The sequence below is a fragment of the Patiria miniata genome, unplaced genomic scaffold (assembly GCF_015706575.1).
Source record: "Patiria miniata isolate m_02_andy unplaced genomic scaffold, ASM1570657v1 HiC_scaffold_27, whole genome shotgun sequence".
Taxonomy (NCBI): Eukaryota; Metazoa; Echinodermata; class Asteroidea; order Valvatida; family Asterinidae; genus Patiria; species Patiria miniata.
Window position 1 is genome coordinate 6,000,516 of NW_024037066.1, and position 19,809 is coordinate 6,020,324.

Consider the following 19,809-nt stretch of genomic DNA (forward strand, 5'->3'; position numbering starts at 1 on the left):
CATGAAATGTTCGTAGTGATAAACATACCACTCAGAAGTACGACCCCTCGTAATTTGAAGGGTAATTTTAGGACTAAGTTATGAGATCTGAACGTCAGTCTATTTTCCAATTGAGTATTTTGTCTTTGTTCAGTGTAATCTCCATTTGTTTGCTGAGTTCCGCAGAGTTCCGCAGAGTTCCGCAGAGTTCCGCAGAGTTCCACACGTTCTGCAAGTTCCGCAAAATACCCGGGCGCCCTCTGCACTACAGAGGGCGCTATTATATTGTCAGTGGTTCTGTTTATATCGAAGATATAGATACGGCCGGTTGAACTGAAGTCAGGTTGGCCTGCTTTTGTTTTTGCACGCGTTTTTACGTTTTTATAAATTCTGCACTCATGGTGCCAGTCTGGATCGATGGCTAATTTTGGAGAGGGATGGGATGTCTTCTGCTCCGTTTTATTTGTTCTTTTAGCACTTCATGACGTCAGAAGCTTTTCACCACAGACCAAAAGAAACGTCCTTCTTTTTGTCGGTGAGAGAAACAGTCTCAAAAATGTATGCTTTAGAGCAGTAGAGTCAGACCCCCTATAAAAATGACGAGGATATGTTTTGACGCACTCGCATTCAATGTGCGTTGGACAACGCGTGCGCGTTGCAAGCGTTGCCTGCGTCAATTATGGTGACTCGAGGCTATCTCTTATGTGCGCCTATCAATTGACACCACGGAAAGAATGTTGCAACCTGACGCTATTTCAGCGGTTGTGTACAAAGTATATGGAGAGTATTTCCTAACAAAATTGAAAATGTTTTTCACTCAGTCCCACTCCCAGATTCATGTCTGATCGTCATTTTTGCAATGACTGACCTTCATTGACATGATTGAGATGATAATTGATATCCTCGAGTCACCATAATTGACGCAGATAACACTTGCATGCAACGCGCACGCGTTGTCCAACGAAAATTGTATGCGAGTGCGTCAAAGCATATCCTCGTTATTTTAGGTGGACTGACATGACTGACGATATATGAAGAAAAAAGCAGTGTCAGGTTGCAACATTCTTTCCGACACCACCCGGACGTGAATGGACTGCGAATTGTTTTCTCCCAAATGACATCCGCATATGATAGGGTATACGCTATGGCGTTTCAGACTTAATTTATGGAAAGTTTCCCAAATCTGGCATGTCTGGCCATCACTTCAGTAACTGTTCCCTTAAATGGCCTATCACTATTATCAGCAATCAGAAAGTGATGTCCTAAAAAGTCAAAATTGGCAGGGACAAAAGTTGAATTTTTACCGAGAAAACACTTAGAAATTTTCAGACCAGTCCCATAGGGTTCAAATGTGCACAGGGTGACTAGTGATGGCCAGATATGGCAATGTATTGTATGGGAATCTTTCCCTAGCATGAGTAACTCCAGCTGACATGCTCATCAGGAATAGACATGTGAATTCCTGATGATGAAAAAGATTTAGGAAAAGAAAATTTGCCTCACCCAAGACGTGGGGATTGTCACTTTTGAAGTGACAAAATCCCCAGCCCTCGAAACAATCGCCGACCATGCCCCGACAAACAAACGTGGGACGCACTAGGGATTGCCTTTCCATACGCCGTGCCATTAAAGTGGCAACAATGTAATTTGAGTGACCAGAATCACCACCAGGCTGGGGCATGAAAAACATGACATGGGTGTCAGATATGATTAAAAAATTGCTATCGGCATTATCGATATCAAAATAATATTGAATAATGAAGTATTATCGATATATCGACAGTGCTTACTTTCACCTTGCAGGCGACGATGCAGGCTTTGAGACGCAAGTCTACAACAACACCGTCTGCAAGACACCGCACCTGGATGCGCTGGCCAAGCGCAGCGTCGTCTTCAAGCACGCTTTCACCTCAGTCAGTAGCTGCTCGCCGAGTCGTTCAGCCATCTTGACGGGGCTCCCTCAGCACCAGAATGGCATGTACGGCCTGGAGAATTCTGTGCACCACTTCGTGTCGTTTGACGGCGTGCGCAGCCTGCCGGTTATCCTCAAACAAAGTGGAATAAGAACAGGTAACGCGCATTACATTAGTGCCCCCCCCCCCCCTATCGGCATCTTAGGCATCATAAAACAAAAAACAGTATTTGTTTGAAGGTTTTAAGATGGTTCAGAAACGTGCTTGCAGTAGGAATAGCGCGCACACTTTAGATTGCAGTATGGACCGTGGTATTGTTGTCGTGGATCGACCAACTGGAATCGAGGATTGAACTTTTCTTTGAAAATAATGTGAGTTGTCAGATTTAGGTGAACAAATAAAGCCTATCATGCAGTCGGTTGTGCTTTGTCAATTTCAGTCAAAAATGAAATATTCAAACTTGAACAGTGTGTGACCCTGAGACCTCTGTACCGTTCCAGTACTTAACTAACTCGGGTCTTAGTCTGAAAAAATTACTTATAAGTGTTAACTTGAACTCAAGTCCAAAAAGCTAAGAAAGTGAAATATTCAATGCCTGAGATATAGACCTGCATAGAACTACCACTCCAACACTCCATATCAAAAATATTTCTGCATGTGTAACTTTGTATTGATTTGGCAAATCAAATTTGCAAATTAGGACTAAAATCAATGCACAAATAAGTACAGGTTTCTAATAAAACATGTTGCTCTATTAAACTTGCAACATAACTTTTTATCTGTAGGTATTATCGGCAAGAAGCACGTCGGGCCCGAGTCTGTCTATCAATTTGACTACTCAAAGACGGAGCTTGATGGCTTCCCGATCATGCAAGTTGGACGGAACATCACGCTCATGAAGCAATTTGCTCATGAGTTCTTGAGTAGTACCGATCCGAGGTGAGTCCTTCTCATTGAACTCCCTTTCATGCTCTTTAAAGGTAGAGTATATTGCAGCCATCCAAAAAGTAACTGACAAAATTATTGTTGAAAAACTTACTTGGTTTAAAGTAATGGCACTGAACGCCCTGTGAAATTATTCTTTCTGGCTTGTTGTCATTTTGAAGAAAACAATAAAAGATGGTCATTTCCAAAGATGTGTCTAAAGACACATATTTGGAAATTTTAGTTTGTAGGTCGTTTTTAATTCGGCAAAGCTGTGAATGGGTGCGCGCAAGAGTTGACACAACGTACGCGGTTGCCATAATTCGTTGGTTAAGCGGGTGACATCGCGTAGCTGCAATCAATCGGCTGAATGAGAACGTGTTTTGGGCGCAATTCGAAACATGACTCAGTAACTTTTGAATTGAAATTGAGATCCTAGAATATTGTTTTTCTGGGATATATCTCGGATTGCGTTCATGTCTCTTAGCATGACCGATATTTTCGCACATTTGTTGTTGCCAAAAGCTCCCATTCAATCCGTGACTGTTGCAGAACAGCATCATTTGTCATGCGATCAAGCTACATGAGTCATTTGTCTGGAATTTTCATTTGGAAATTCAGGCCAAAATAGGGCCACTTCATCACATCTCTTGGTGTTCCTCACATCTCTTGGTGTTCCGACTTCCATATTTTTAAAACTAAATATGGTATCAGCGATCAGTTTTCACAGCAATAATGCTGAGTTAGTGCACTTTAAAAATCTGTAAAAAAATTATTTTACCAGGGTCGACAAACGACTCATTTAGCTTGATTGCATCACATTTAGTTTTAGGATCCATTAGTTTACACAGCAACAATAAAATACGAGAACAGGTGCGGGTGATTTTTTTCTTCATAACTATGTTTTCAAAATTTTGGTTTTTCTCTGTTACCCTAGTAAGTAAAATAAAGTCCGTCATGAGCCGTTACCCATATACATACTATCGGGTGGAGAAAGGCAAGTGGTAGGGAAGTGGCTTGCCCATGGGCACAACATATGGCCAGTGGCTGGATTTGAACCCCTGACCCTCTGATCATGAGACACGAACCCTAACCACTAGGCCGCACTCCCCCACAAATTTATGCATACCACATAATTCCACACATTTACCAAATAGCTAGGACCGTGGCACTACATTTAAGTTGTGGTAAATTCATCAATCAAGGCTTCAACATACCAATTTTATATTTTTATATTTTCCCCCAGACCATTTTTACTTTACATCGGCTTCCACGATCCGCACCGCTGCGGCCACACGCAACCCCAATATGGCCAATTCTGCGAGAAGTTTGGCAACGGTGATCCGGGAATGGGCAAGATTCCTGATTGGGTGCCTACAACCTATGACCCAGGCGAGGTGATCGTGCCCGGGTTTGTACAGGATACACCAGCAGCGAGAGGGGACCTGGCCGCGCAATACACAACAATAAGCAGGCTTGATCAAGGTATTGCTACAAAAATTGTCTGTTTAGGCCAAAAAAAAAAAGTCTCCGGTTTCTGGTATGGAGCTTGTCCAAAAAGTGGTGCGGCGACGCGGCTTTTTTTTTTTTTTTACCTGACTTTTTTGGTTCAAATGTCGACTGATGACTGCAAATGGTGCCCGACTAAACTAAGTGCAAATATATGGGAGTTCAGAGAGGCTACATAAAGCTTATTCTCGATCATAACCCCATCTAAAAACACGTTTAAATTGTGCAGCAGCAGAATTCCAGTCAAACCAGTGAGTTTGGCGGTTTTGAGACATCATCTTTCATTGAAAAAAAAACTTTTTCATTTTGCCGACGCGCATGGCTACGGCGATGCGCGCGCATACCAGAAACCGGAGACTTTTTTTTTTTGGCCTTAAAGCTATAGTCCATCATTTGCAGCCATCCGAAAAGTAACTGGCGTAATTATTGTTGAAAAACAAACTTGGTTGAAAGATAGTAAGGGAACTAAACTCCCTGTGAAATTATTCTTTTTGGCAAGCTGTCATTTTGAAGTAATTAACAAAAGAAGGCCTTTCCAACTGCGTCTTACGACGCACCTTAGGAAAATTTGAATTAGTAGTTCGTTTTGTTATTCGGCGCAGCGAGTGCAAGCATTGGTACGACACACAGGCGCGCGCGGTTGCTACAATTCGTCGGATCAGTGCATGATTCAGTAAACATGATTCAGTAACTTTTGATTTGAAATTGAGATCCTAGAATGCTGTTTTTCTCGGATATACAGCTGAAGCTTAGCTGAAACTTCATCAGGTTAGTTGTTCAGTATCCTTCATTAGATTTTGAACACTTTTGTTGCTTCAAACAAACAAAATGCACAAATTACAAATGATGGACTATATCTTTAACCCTAACATACCTGAATCCATCAAAATCCACACCCCTGTTTCCGGGGATTTCGGTGGATTCAGGATACCTCCACATTGAAAAGTTGGGGGATTTTGATGGATTCAGGACATGAAGCCTACCGGTACTGCAGGATTTGGATGGATTCAGGATACCTCCATATTAAGCAGTTGGGGACTCTGATGGATTCGGGATCAGATTTACTCCCGCCTATAACTGGTGGATTCTGATGGTCTCACTGGACACCAACATTTTTTTTGCATGGCAAAATTGATGGATTTTGGCGGATTCAGGATACTTTCTAGTAAATATACCCAAGGGGTTAGGGTTAATAGGCTTCATCCACTTGTCCTGTGGTGCAGACAAGTGTTTCAGCCGTCAGAGGTCTTTAACCCTTACCACCCCCAACCCTTCAAAATCCAACTGCATGTTTTGTTGGAATCTGTTGGAGTGAGTACTGCACTAGTAAACTTATTACGGCTTTCCATAGGGTTAGGCATACCACCATAATCAGAGTCCAACAGTTTGGGTGTTGAGTTTACCATATGGTGTTGGATTTTGCAAGAGTGAGGAAGGTTCCTAGTAAATCACTCAAGGGGGCTAAAAGTCAAATTTTACTCATAATTCACCATTTTTCAATGGCTTGGTCAGAGACAGTATTACGAGATGCTTGTTTTGTGGTTCACTTAAAGGCATATATAATTTGCATTTATCACAAAAGTAACCTACCGAAGTATTAAAAAAAAACTTACTTGGATTAAGAATCTTACTGGTACTAACGCCCAGTGAAATTGTTCTGTCTGGCTTGCTGTCAATTAGAAGAAATCAAGAAATGGACATTTGTAGGTGATTTCCAATGATTGGTCAGTTGACTAATTTTCGGAATAACGAGTGCTGTTGACGAAATCTTGTTTCATATGATCAAAAGGTTGTGCACATTGGAAATGAAAAAAATGCATGAAAAGCAAGTGATCCTATAATATGCCTTTAATTTGTCTTGATGTGTGCGCATAAAACATCAGTGTTTTACATTACAGTTCAGAGTAAACCTCCGATGGGCAATTCCAACATTATGGAAGAAAATGTGATGTCCGTGACAGTATACAAATATTGAATGCTTCGAGTGGTGTAGTAAAACTAGCCTCCCGAGGTGATCCATGGACATTTCGCCGAGGGAAAATAGAATGGTCCATGGATCACCGAGGGAGGCTAGTTTTACTTCACCACGAGATAAAGCAATCAATATTTGTTTTATAACACTTCACCCACAGATTCTGCTTAATTTTAATATTTTAAATTATTTAAATCTGAACACAGTTGAAATAAACTTCAATTTCAATACAAAATTGGTGGAAAATGTATTTCTCTCTTCCAAACTACCCCTTCACGAAATGTTTGAACCCAAGTCTGCGGCGCGCTCTCTTTGGAACAATACGGGCACAAGCATCCATTTGCACACAAATTCCGCGCCGTGGAAATAGTACTTTGGTTGCCAATGGTATAGTACTTTGGTTACTACGGGTATAGTACTTTTGGCCGTGCACAGAAAGATAGCAAAATTAGAAAGTAACATGTGACTCGCTCATGGCCAATCAAGACACAGAATCTGTGGGTGAGGTGTTATAAAGCCTATTAGCCATGAGGTCTAATTAATGATTCAGAGATATCCAAAACTCCTAGTCTTTAATTTCCTTGACCATAACCAGATGATGGATGTATTTCAGGTTTATTCAAGGACAGGGCCTTTAAATTTTTAACAAACTGCTTCATTTGTAATGATGTACATAGTTTCACATATTCTTTTCTATGGGTTACTCAGGAAAAATTTGATCAAGTACGGTTTGTGTGCTAACTCAATGAGTAAACTTGATGTTAAATAAAGCATCTGACAGTGATTGATAATTTTTGTCTCCAGTTCTAAAAGAAGCACTATTGAAAAAAAATGGATGAATTAAACAATACTTAGACATTTCAGTGGAATTTTTGTACATAGCCACTAACAGGTACATGTATGCAGCAGGAGAACATTTGGCAGAGGACTATTAAACATAATCTGAAAAAAACATTAATGTATATCTTTCTGGTTCCCAGGTATTGGCTTGATCCTGAAGGAGCTTGAACTGGCCGGCTATACAGATGACACCTTAGTCCTTTACACATCGGATAATGGCATCCCCTTCCCTAACGGTCGCACCAACCTGTACGACTCAGGCATGGCAGAGCCTTTACTGGTTTCCTCCCCGGCCCACACGGAGCGCTGGGGACACGAGAGCAACGCCATGGCGTCAACTGTTGACCTCACGCCTACCGTTCTAGACTGGTTTGGCATCCCGTACCCCGACTACACCCTCAACAGGGAAGCGGTGCGGCTGACTGGCCAGTCTCTACTGCCGGTTCTCCAGCGCGAGCCCAGCACAGGCTGGGACACGGTATACGCCAGCCACAACCTACACGAAGTCACCATGTACTACCCGATGCGTGTGGTGCGCAACCGACGCTACAAGCTGATCCACAACATGAACAACCTGGCACCGTTCAACATTGACCAGGATTTCTACATCTCAAACACATTTCAGGTAAGTCATTTGCACTGCAGATACAGGTTGTTTTTGGAAAGTTTTGATTTTTACGAGTAAAGCCCGGTTCATACTCTGCGCGAATTCGAATTTGTGACGTCGTGGCAAGTATTCGCGCTGTGAATTCGTAAAAGTTGACCATATTTCAACTCGGGCGAATTTCGCAGTGAACGTTTCATGACGTCAAATTCGCTTCGCATTCGCATTCGCAGGAAGTATGAACCGGGCTTAAGGGAGACAGATGTGTAATGCGGAGGTGGAGAGTTCAAGGATGAGGGTTCGAATCCCGCCGCGAGACACAGTGCTCATGCCATTCAATTGATTAGAATTGCTTCTGAGATGTCCTGACTTTTAGGTACACAGATATACATCCCTGCGGTTGAGGCTTGTATGCATGGGAACACACAAAATTGAAATACCCGCGCTTTGTTCTGGCACTGTGCGGTCGATAGGGGCCAATTCGGGCGATTCACAATGCAGTGCGCCACCAAGAGTTTGCCATGGAGAGTCAACTTTTCAAGTTTACGGTCGACAAAACATGGCCCATTTGAATGAGTGTCAGTAGACAATTTGAGCTAATTTGTTATAGATTTGGGCATAGCGTTCTGCCGCCTTATCAAAAATCACCATATTGATACAAAGAAAAGAAAAGGGCAAACAGATACTTGAATCATATGCTTATGAAACTACTGACCGGAAAAACGAACAATTTCAAATGTCCCGCGCTGCAAATTTGTCGACCATCTCCCACAACGCACTGGGAAAAAAGAACTCTCTGTGGCAAACTCTTGGTGGCGCACTGCATTGTGAATCGCCCGAATTACAGACATGTGTGGTTACGCTTGCATCAGTTTTCGTAAACCATTGTCAATCTTGGACGATTTTCAGTCTTTGGTAGTAAACGGGATATCAAAATGTAGCTAACAAAAGTCCCGAAAGGTCTATATAAATGACGTCATCATGAGACGATCAAATTCAAAATGATGACCCCTCGAATGAGTGTGGACTTTTTTTTTTTGCTGTGATATTTTTTATTTATTTACACTAAGCATAAGTACAATAATTTGCACATAACTCCTGTTTTCCTAAGCATATATTTCCTGTGCCTCGCAAATATGTCTAGATGCTTAGCAGTGTCATGAAATTGGGCCAAGTTTCATTGTGGCTGAAGCTTACTTTACAAAATTGAACTATGAATAAGACATGTTCAAGACATGTTTAACTATGGTTGGAGTCTGTATACTGATAATTACCAGAGCCGAAAATTATCAGCATCCAGACTCCAACCGGTCTTAAACAGAGTGTTTAACACCTCCCAAGCACACATTTATTCCCGAATGTTATTATTATTAATTAATATACACTCTAGCAAGTTTTCATTGAATCAGCTAATTCTCCTTTTATTTAATATATTTTCATGGATATTGATAATCTTTGGAATAGGATATTAAAAATATCTGCAGATCTAATGAGTTGGTAATGATAAATTATGCTTCAAAATTAAAAATTAAATAATAATAATAATAATAATATTCTTATATAGCACCAAATCCTTCAAAATGACGTTCAAGGCGCTTAACAATCATTAACAAAAACAAAAACAAAAAACCCAAAACTTAAAAACAAATATGAAAAACCTTTTAAAAATTACATATTGTTACACGAATATTATCAATAATAAAATAATATGTAAGCACATTAGCATTAAAACCTAAGAACAAAACTAATCAAGCAAAAGATACATGTTAAGGAAAAAAATGGCATATGAAGGACCTATAGATTAATATAATGAATGATAAAAAGACAATAAAAAATTTCAGAAGATGACAAGTACGATGTATAACAAGACCATTATGGGCAGACAGAAACAACCAAAAATGAGCAACTAAATGAATAGTTATAATTCGCAAAACGAATAGCTTTTAATAGTTACAGTTCGCTAAACGAATAGTTATAATGAGCAACTGAAAAAATAGTTATAATGCACCATACCTGTATGGCAATCATGACATATTTATATTGATTCGATATCCAACAGCGGAGACCTGCCATGCATTTACATACATTCAATTCAATTCAGTTCAACTTAACGTTTATTTCCATGCTTCATGACGAAAAAAAAATATGTATGCAAACTTTAGAGAAAAGGGTTAAACAATAAAGCAGTAAATATCAAATTAACAGCAAAATAAAAGAAGCAAATAAGACAGCACCGAAATTTTTCAAACATGTATATTCATTCGTTGGTTAAATTAATATATTTTAACCCATTACTGCTTGTACTACATTGTATTACATTGGGTCTTGTTTATCATACATAACTTATTTTTCTGGATGTCATCTTTGGTGCTTAGGTAGGTTTAGGTCTACTCTATCTACCATGGGGATAACAGTTATTAAACCTTTTCAGTAAGGTAATTACAGCCCAAGGAAACTCAAAAGTACATCCAAAATGTAACGTGAGTAACCGTGGAATTGCCCCACTGAAGAATCAATCAAACCACTAGGGCCGTTTCGGTACTACACTGGCAAACCTAGGGTTATACAGAATATAAGTGTACAATATTATTTTGTACGAGGTATATTTGGTTAAATTAAGCCATCATATGATTTTATCAATAAATGATTAAATACACATCACAATGTAACATTCCTTCTAGCCTGGCTTCATGTTGGAGTTAATGCTTTGACATCACAACATTTTTTGCAAGGTTTCGTTTTTTAAACTGTCAACCGTTTCTGGTACAGCTTCAGGTAGTATGGCATGGAGAAATCTACACAACGCTGCACATCTTCAGGAAGTCTGGCACCAGTGAGCGGAGCACCAGCCTCAGCCTTTTGTTTGAAAAATTCGGTGCTGTCTCGGAAATCCTTATAGGTTAAACCAGTGCTCACCCTATTCTTGAAATCTTTACTAATAACCCATCTCTCTGTGACGTCTGTTCCTTTCTCCCACTTCAAGATGGAATCATGGTACGGTACTCCAAGCTTTTCAAAGAGTCGTGAGAGAACTGCTGCTGGGTCGTTCACAAGTTCATCAGAATCCACGATGATCGGATCCGACTCCAGATTGTTCTCTTGGAGGTATTCATACAAAATGACAGCCTCCTTAAAAGTCCAATTGTGTCCCAGAAAAACGGCGGGTTGCTTGTCCAAGTGAAACTCGCCCCCTCCTGTCCCCTGTATCGGCTGCCCCCTCATGGCGGAAATATCTGGCAGGACTCTCTTCATCGACTGAAACACCTTTGCTGGCTCCCGAATCAAGAAGATGTGTCGATAGCCCTTGGGGATGTACTCAAACTTGTCTTCAACTGTGTAAGCGAACTCCTTGGCAAAGATGAACCTCTTGCCTGGATAGCTGGCTTCCATTTGCTTTTTCACCCATGGATAAGTGCTGTTTTCTTCGGCGAAGCCAGAGCTTTCTGGTTCCTCGAGGGCATCCTTCAGCGTCCCAGATGAAGGATTTTTTCGCGAAGGTGCAAATTCCCCAAGACCAGCCCGAAAAGGCGGCGAGTAAAGCTGGAAAAGGATCTTGGAGTCTGGCACGCCGTCCATGCATTTTGCGATGATGGAGGAACGTGAGCGCGGAACGCCCCACATGATGACTCGGACAGGTTCAGACATCTTTTTCAAGAATGTACGTCTTTCAAATGAAGCAAAAATAGGAGTTTCTGTTGCCTACATGTAACTTTATCATTGAGATATCGTTATCATCTGCAAAAACAAAAATAACGACACCATTGTTCGTTCATGTAGTAGAGAAGCATTTACCGCAGATTAGCATTCAAAAGCCAAGGACAGTAATATTTCATCACCACTTTCAATGCAAAATCCAAAGATCTTTGGTAAAAAAAAACTATAGGCCGAATTCGATGGAACTGTTGAGCAAAAAATTGCATTTACATGTAATATGATATATTAAAGTGATATGCTCTGATACACCGCGCCCTCTGGAGACATGCACACAATAGGGATGCACTTTGTCAAGGTCTTGGGCCGGACCCAAGTTAAAATTGTGAACATCAAATTGGCTCCAAACCGTATTTATGATGAGACTTACCGTTTCAATTGATGCCATGCCCTAAAAAAGCGACCTCTGCAACAATTGGATTTAGCAAAACTAATCTGTAACAATGCACATTGCACTATTTACAATGACCTGTACACCCTCAAGCCCATTCTGGGTCGCCCGGACTTTGTTCAGGAAAGAGATATATTGGCCACACAAAAAAATAGTTCTGCTTCCGGTCACCCTACCTATCCTATTTTGACAGCCCTACCTAATTTATTTAGGGGGAAAATAATCGGGAAAAAAACAAAAACCATCAATTAGGCCCCAAAAAAATACTCGGTCTCTGGTCAGACCAAAGTTCAGGAATTGATGCGGCGACGCAGCTTTTTTTTTTCCTTCTTCTTTTTTTTTTTTTCAAGCTTGGATTGTACAGACTAGGTGGGGTACTATTTTTGCATTTTTTGGTGTCCTCATGTACATTCGTGTCCTCCATAATTTGCCTTGGTGCCCTCAATCATTTGCCTTGGTGCAATTTACCATTCCGTGGTGCTCCTTGGAACAAAGCCTTGAGGAGGTGCGGCAATAGAGGCTTCTGTTGGAGCTACCGCGGAAAATTTTGGGGAAAAAAAGGATTGTCGCACATGATTAAAATCGAGGCGCGGGCTGACCAGAGACCGACTATTTTTTTTTTTTTTTGGCCTTACTACCTTTTACCCTTGGCTACACATGACCCTACACAAAAAAACAAATTGCCCCCCCCCCCCCCAAAAAAAAATTGCCCTCTGTAGTATCTAATGTTTGGGAATGAAGGGAGACACACACACACAGTTTTCGGCTGACTGTTAAGTGTATTCAACAACTGGTCAATCTGTGACCTGCGATGTCATCAGGTACATATGTATGGAGTGCCTATGATACAATATTACAACCCTTTCCGACTTGCTTGCTAAAAGTCCAAAATGCAATTAAAGTTTTGCAATGGTGTATTGGGCATATTTTAAACATGTGTTTATAGAGAAGCATTAAAACGAGAAAGTATGGGTTCTGTCACATGCAATACTTCCTGTGTCAGAGCCTTTCTTTAGTTTTGTCTTTTTGTGTCAACTGTTATAGAACCAAACTGATAAATAACATAGGAGGGAGAAGTACTTTTGTTGTTTTTGTATATGATTTGTTTTCTTTATTCATCAATTGTCTTAAAGTTGACAAATTCTGGCATATGTCTATATAATAATAAAAATAACAATCATGGAAAACAAAAGTGGAGAAATTTAATCATCATTGATGACCTAAAAAAATATGGATATTTAGAAAAACATCATGTATAAAACATTTTTAGCCTCCAATAATGGAGGTACCGTACACTTCGTGTTACTTAATAATGTTACTTTCGTTGTTTAACTTTTCCTTTATTAGTTAAAAGAAATTCTTCATTATTCAATGCTGTGTCAAAGGTTTTGTGTCACCAGTACAGGTCAAAGCTTTTTAAACCTTCAAACGTTTTTCGTACAGTTTCATGAAATATGGCATGGAGAACTCTACACAGTGCTGTACGTCTGCAGTGAGATTGGCACTGGTACTGTGTGTAGTACCAGGCACTGCCGTCTCCTGTAGAAATCCGGTGCTGTCGCGGAAACTCTTGAAGCTGGAAGCTTTGGTAATCCTGTTCTTGACACCCCGACTCACAACCCATTCTTCCATGACATCCATCCCCTTTTCCCAGTTCAGAATAGAATCTTGGAATTGTACCCCAAGCCTCTCCAAAACTGCTGATAGGATTCTTGCTGGGTCATTCACAAGATCATCAGAATCAACAACGATTGGATCCGGCTCCATATTTGCCTCTTGAAGGTATTCGTACAAGTTGACTAGTTCCTTGAATCCATATTCTGGTGCGATTAAATGAGGTGGCTGCTTGTCTAACTCGAAGTCTCCCCCTTCCATCCCTGGTATCTGCTGCCCCTGTACAGCCACTATCTCCGGAACGGTCTTCTTCAGGGACTGGAACACCTTCACTGGCTCCCGAATCAAGAAGATGTGTCGATAGCCCTTGGGGAGGTACTCAAATTTTCCGTTGATGCAGTAAGCCATCTCCTTGGCAAAGAGGAACCTCTTGCCTGGGTAATTAGCTTCTAGTTGTCTCTTCACCCATTGATAATCTGCCTTGGCCTCTCCTTTGCTGAAGCTTTTTGATTGTGCTCCAGCATTAGTGATTTCATCTTGAACCCTGTAAAATCCCTCTGATTGGAGACTTGAATCGGAAGAGTTAAACTCTCCCAGACCGGTCCAGAATGCTGATGAGTAGACCTGGAAGAAGATCTGGGAGTCTGGCACGCCGTCCATGCACTTTGCAACAATGGAGGACCGTGAGCGCGGAACGGACCACATGATGACTCGGACAGGTTCAGACATCTTTTTCCAGAATTTCTTTCAAATGATCGCAATTTCTTGAAGCCAAAGTTGGAGTTTCTGTTGCCTAACTCGTTATCGTTAACTGGTATCGTTAATTTCAAGGTTTTGGTCCTCATTATCATCTGTAAAAAAATAACAATGTACAAATAACATGTTCTTTTATAGCGCATTTCAGGACTGTAGAAGCTCTGATGCACTTAACCATTTTATGTTCATGTAGTAGAGTAGCATTTACTGCAGATTAGCATTCAAAAGCCTTACTTCAGTACCATTTTCAATGCAATATCCAAAGATCTTTGGTAAAAAAAAAAAAAAAAAACCTGGGCTTGATCGAACTGCTATAAAGCACAAAGTTGCATAGCAAATTACACGTGGTTTATTCTGCCAAATTGGGACCTCGCAATCGGGTGCAGAAAAATATGCTAACAAAATCAGGCCAACTTTACTCACTCTGTAGCCAACAAAATTCTCTAACATTTTGATGAGGCAACTTGGACAAGGTTCTTAGTATTTTACCGGCCAAGTATGAGGTCTCAAAGGAGACTTTTCTTCAGCATTGCACCTGAGAGTGAAGTCAAGTGATTTCAATTTGAAGCCTAAGACAAGACTGGTACATGTCCAACCTTTTGAGAAGATTGACCTTTAAGTAGTCTGGTGACATCATGACTATGGAAAAATTTTAACCATTGAGGGGGTACATGTGTACCTATAAATGCACAGAGATATTTATTATGCGGTTCGTTAGTAAAAACGTCATAAAGACGTGCGCAGAACTGATTACTAGCGCCATTGGATAAACGATTGAGGTGTGTTAACTTCCGGTTCCATTATGCTACACCATGTGAAGTACGCATGGTTGAATTGAGATGACGTCACACTAACGAACCGGATAGCATATTAAGTGGCTAAAAGCAAACCTGCTGGCACAAAATATGTGATTGAGACACGTCAATATAAATACTATAAATAGCCAGATCATGTGCCATCTTCAACTTCAGCACTTACCCAATATTGTGAACATCAATTTGGCTCCGTACCTCAGTCCATGATATAACTTAACATTTCAACCAATGACATGCCCTAAAAAAACCCAACCTCAGCAGCATTTGGATTCAGTAATATGAATTAGGCACAATGCACATTGCACTATAGACTCACACGCCCCTTTTATAAAGTTTTGGGACTCTCGTTCATCGTATATGGTCAATGCAGTACTGAAGGGGTGGTGGAATGGTCTTTGGGGGTCAAGGCCGGACCAAATAGCACAGAATTCTACAGCTGTTGTGGTTGTGCACACTTGTATGGAAAGAAATGCATACAACAGGTTAACACTTTGTATTTTGTAGCTTCAGGCTACCCAAGTCTGGGTTTTGCTTGGTCTGTGCAGTAGTACTGGTACATTGCATAATAACATTAATACTGCATGCACTGCACCCTCAGGCAGCCTTTTTTGTATGTTTCCTTCTTTTGTTATCCTTTGTTCCTTGGGTCAAGTCTATTTTGTTAATGATATATTTCTAGTAAATAAAAGATACCTTTTCGGGACTTGGGTTACAGAGCTCGTATCAGGAGCTTGCGACACCATCATGGTGTCTTTATCAACTGGTGTTGTTGAGGCCCTCACGTGACCCGTCACGTGACCAGGCTTGGTCACACGACATTAGGCGGTCATACACGTTGGCCAGCTCGTATTCTTCATCTTTGTTCATATGGGGGGCAGTGCCTGCAGATTTCCACAGCTTCGCCGATTTCACCGAAATGTATTCCTGTACGCAAGAAGGAGCTAAATCCTGGATGAATTGGAATGGAAGAAGTAGAAGTTCTGCTGGTTTTAGAGCCTCAGAGAGCCAGCCGTGTATCATCACTGAACCCAACTCACTGACACTCACTTTTGAAATAGACTAGCTAAAGCCTCACCTACAATCCCGGCCAAAATGGTTGGGACACTTGGAAATAACCTTAGCCTTCCACGGTCACCCACTCCCCTGCTCCCCCGGTTAATGTTGTTCTCTTCAGCTGATGGAGCACACACTGCGTAATGAAAGACAACATAAACAGGGGGCCGGGGGTTGGGGGCCCAGCGAGATTTGGCCAGGGTTGTACATGTAGGCCCAAAGATTTGAGTGATGACTACCAAGACCCCATCGACAAAATTGGTCTTGGACCAGCTTTAGTCGGCTTTACGTTACTAATTCTGTATTTTGCAGGATGCCAGAGAAGGTGATCTGTGTGGGACATGTAGGTGCTCTGATCATGTTTTAGATAATTCAGTTATGGGACAGACACACTTTTTTGTGTTTATACTCCACATGTTTTGTTTTGATTTCAAATAGGATCTACTGAATCGAACCAGATCCGGGCAGCCGACCCACTGGTTCAAAACCTTGAAGGACTACTACTACCGCCCCCAGTGGGAGCTCTTTGATCACCAGGCGGATCCCCTGGAAACCACCAACCTAGCTGGGGACAGGAGGTACGCATCTGTCCTGAGTGACCTCAAGGAGCAGGTGCTTCGGTGGCAGAACGCCACCAACGACCCCTGGATATGTGCTCCCTGGGGCGTGCTGGAAAACTCCGGGCTTTACAAAGAGAAGCCCACCTGTATGCCAATGGACAATGGACTATAAAGGCTGGTTCATGCTCGGCGCAAAAGCAAACTCAAATTTGTGACGACACGGGGAATATTCACGCTCCGAATTCGAAAAAGTTGAACATATTTCAACTTGAGCGAATTTCGCAGCGTATGTTTCATGACGTCAAATTCGCCTCGCATTAGCGTTCGCATGAAGTATACCTGGCTTAACTCTTTTTAATTAACTGTGCATTGTCTCTGTTGTACTGAAGATTATGAACTGGAGTATGAACAGGCATAATAATTGTAAAGTGCTTTGAGATTGTTGATACAATGGAAAGCGCTATATAAGCACTACGGTTATTATTATTTAGCCCGCCACATAAAGTAATGGTACCTATGCAAAATGTAAAGGTAATGGCTTGTACGCCTATTCAAAAAGCAGCATTACAATAAATATGAAGCAGGTTATTTAAAAAAACTAACCTGACGAAATTTCAGATCAGTAGATGTACTTTTTGAGAAAACAGTGAAAATGCCTCTTTGTTTTTCTAGATGCAAGTCAAGATTTCCGTTTATAAAGCCCTCCCTTCCAAAATGATCATTAATCTGGTTTGGCTTGCACCCTCTTGTGGTATGATGCTCAGTTTGTGACTTGGGGGAAAATAATATTCATTCAAGGATTATGTAACTGATTACAAACTAGCCTATATTTAGACAATTTGGATTAAAATTACGGCAATTCCTCATTTTCCTCAAACATTACATCATACTAGGTGTAACGATTTCACAAGATTCTTTATCCTATTATTTACTTACAATCAGGTAGGACATTTCATATTTTGGCAGTTTCATTTTTGAACGTTTGCAAATATTCCTTTTTTTCTGTATTGCAAATGTGATTTTTTTTCAAAATCCTGAAATCCTGAAAAAAAACCCTGAAATAGGATAAACTCCTGAAAAAAATTCTGACATCAGGAAAAATCTGAACAACAAAATCATGAAATTGGGAAAAATCTGAACAAAATATCCTGAAGTCAGGAAAAAGCTTGACAAAAATCCTGGAACCAATCAAACTCTTGATAAAAAAATCAGGAAAAATCCTGACAGATGTCACCGAGGGGGAGGGGGGGGGGGGGTCTGAAAAGGAATGGATAAGAGGTGAAGGGGGGGGGGAGAGGGTTATAAGTTTTGGGGTAGGAAGTCATGCCAAAATCAAAAGGCATTTATTCTTGCTTGGGTTCTTAACATGCATTTTGTATATACAGTGTATCTTTTTGCTAATGATAATGTTCTGGCAAACCAGTTTGATATGTAAAGAGAGATTATATTTTTACATTACTAATGATAACATGAAAATAAACTGTCATGACTCAGTTTCAAAAGTTGTTTACTTGTAAAGTTATTTCGAAAGCGGCTTTTTATTTGGAAAATAGCTCAAGCATTAATAGTTTTCAGGGGTCGCACATTTTCAGATGTAACTGAAGTAAGCAAAACTGCAAACTGAGATTTGTCCTAACATTAAACATCAGGGCATACAAGTGGCCCAAAATTGCCTCTGTCTGCCAAATCACGATTTGTATATATTTTTTATGTACGGTCAAATATTTTCTTAAAAGTCCTTGAAAATGCACCTTTGTATCCCATTGAACCTTATTTTCAATTTTTGTTTTGCCATTTTCAAGGGTATTTTGGTACCTTTTTGGGGGGTTTGTATGCTAATGAAATTTCCATATTCATGAGCAAAAGTGATGTCATTTCAGGAAGAAGCCTCATTGTTACAGTTATTTTACCACCAACAGTTTTATTATGGATATTTTGCAGCCTTAATTTCCTGGGGGGTTTTGGTGATTATTTGTTGTGTAAGTATATGGCAGTAAGCCAGTGAGCCAGCTTTTCTTTTCAATAAGTATTTTTTTGGTTCACAATTTGAACAGAAAACCCCTATAACTAAACAGTGTCTTCCTAAACAGTGTCACAGCAACAGCGCCCCCAGTTGTCCTGAGAAGGGCTTTAAATGTTTGAAGAAGTGTACTTTTCAATAACATTGACAAAAAATGGATGTCAAATAGTTTTCATACATTTTAAGAGGAGTAGAAAAATTGTACAAAAACAAATGTTCCAAAGAAAAAAAATCATGTTTTGTGGTCCCTGCACTTTAAATGAAGGGTTCTAGTTCTTTTCTGATCTTTGAACTTTTGTTTCTGTGAAATTGGAGATGAAATTAGACCCGAAAGTTGCAATGGACCGATCCAGTCAGCCCCGCCCACTGAGCACTGGGCAAATTAACACGTGCTCCTCTCCAATGCCACACTGCATTTTCCTGCCGCGCGCATCATACGCGCGTGCACGGTGCACGCATGTCGGACTTTTGTGCACGAACGTCGGACATAAATCACGGCTGTGATTGGTCAGAACACCGTGGGGCGGTGCTAACTGGATCGGTCCAAAAGTGGACGATCAATTCAAAATGGCGATGGCTTCAGGACCATTGATCTCCATATACACAGCGTCATTTACGTCATCATCACGGCCAGGGGTTAGTGTAAGGAACGCGCACGCGCCCATGGAGTCGAGGCTGGGACTACTTTTAGGGTGACTAACCTTTGGAAGGAAAAATCGCCAAGAAAGTGAAAGAGGGTAACAGAAAGTGAAGAGAGAGAAAACGAGGGTGAATCAAGCTTTCATTTGATGTTTGCGTTGATCACTTGTAGGAGTTGTGAGCATTAGTTCCGATGTTTTGAAGTATTGTGATTAGCATTAGACGTGGTGGGCTGGTGGTCGGATAACGGAACAGATTCCAGCCCGACTTTGTTACTTTCTGCGATTGACAGAAAAGTAATGAATCTCAAACAAATAAGGCCATGGTGGAAGAAAATAATGGTATAGTGGGTCAGATAGGGGGATTGTGTCTTTGATGATGGTATGTCACGAGAAAGATATTTGGCTATAGGGCCATCGCAGATTGCCCTTCGAACAAAAATGTAGGTAGAATAACAAGCAGTTTTCAAAATGGCTGACATTGCTTGTTATTCTACCTATAATTGTTTT

General features: G+C 40.8%; 3 protein-coding genes across 5 annotated transcripts; 1 reads left to right on the plus strand and 2 right to left on the minus strand.

The window, feature by feature from the left end:
* The first annotated feature begins 279 nt into the window (after positions 1–279).
* On the plus strand, positions 280–17,240 carry LOC119734359 (N-sulphoglucosamine sulphohydrolase-like). 3 transcript variants are annotated; one of them, XM_038207847.1, is made up of 6 exons: positions 280–514; positions 1,783–2,049; positions 2,678–2,831; positions 4,063–4,301; positions 7,278–7,762; positions 16,520–17,240. In XM_038207847.1, exons 1-6 carry the CDS (start codon positions 397–399, stop codon positions 16,811–16,813), a joined length of 1,557 nt encoding a protein of 518 aa, XP_038063775.1. In that variant the 5' UTR covers positions 280–396; the 3' UTR covers positions 16,814–17,240. The 3 variants fall into 3 exon arrangements, with proteins under 3 accessions (XP_038063775.1, XP_038063776.1, XP_038063777.1); XM_038207848.1 differs by having other exon boundaries at positions 426–514; positions 1,763–2,049; XM_038207849.1 differs by having other exon boundaries at positions 453–537.
* Positions 10,442–12,094, minus strand: LOC119734361. The gene is made up of 2 exons (XM_038207851.1): positions 11,823–12,094; positions 10,442–11,476 (listed from the first exon to the last, which is right to left on the minus strand). The coding sequence occupies exon 2, from the start codon at positions 11,384–11,386 to the stop codon at positions 10,484–10,486; it is 903 nt and encodes a 300-aa protein (XP_038063779.1). The 5' UTR covers positions 11,387–11,476; positions 11,823–12,094; the 3' UTR covers positions 10,442–10,483.
* LOC119734360 lies at positions 12,962–15,575 on the minus strand. The gene is made up of 2 exons (XM_038207850.1): positions 15,192–15,575; positions 12,962–14,308 (listed from the first exon to the last, which is right to left on the minus strand). Exon 2 carries the CDS (start codon positions 14,184–14,186, stop codon positions 13,260–13,262), a length of 927 nt encoding a protein of 308 aa, XP_038063778.1. The 5' UTR covers positions 14,187–14,308; positions 15,192–15,575; the 3' UTR covers positions 12,962–13,259.
* Positions 17,241–19,809: the final 2,569 nt, after the last annotated feature.

Excerpts from the sequence above, each read along its gene's own strand:
- LOC119734359 (XM_038207847.1), top strand. The coding sequence starts at position 397 with ATGGCTAATTTTGGAGAGGGATGGGATGTCTTCTGCTCCGTTTTATTT. Across the intron at positions 2,050-2,677 it reads ACAAAGTGGAATAAGAACAG|GTATTATCGGCAAGAAGCAC; the intron begins GTAACGCGCATT and ends TTTTATCTGTAG. Across the intron at positions 4,302-7,277 it reads AATAAGCAGGCTTGATCAAG|GTATTGGCTTGATCCTGAAG; the intron begins GTATTGCTACAA and ends TCTGGTTCCCAG.
- LOC119734361 (XM_038207851.1), bottom strand. The coding sequence starts at position 11,386 with ATGTCTGAACCTGTCCGAGTCATCATGTGGGGCGTTCCGCGCTCACGT.
- LOC119734360 (XM_038207850.1), bottom strand. The coding sequence starts at position 14,186 with ATGTCTGAACCTGTCCGAGTCATCATGTGGTCCGTTCCGCGCTCACGG.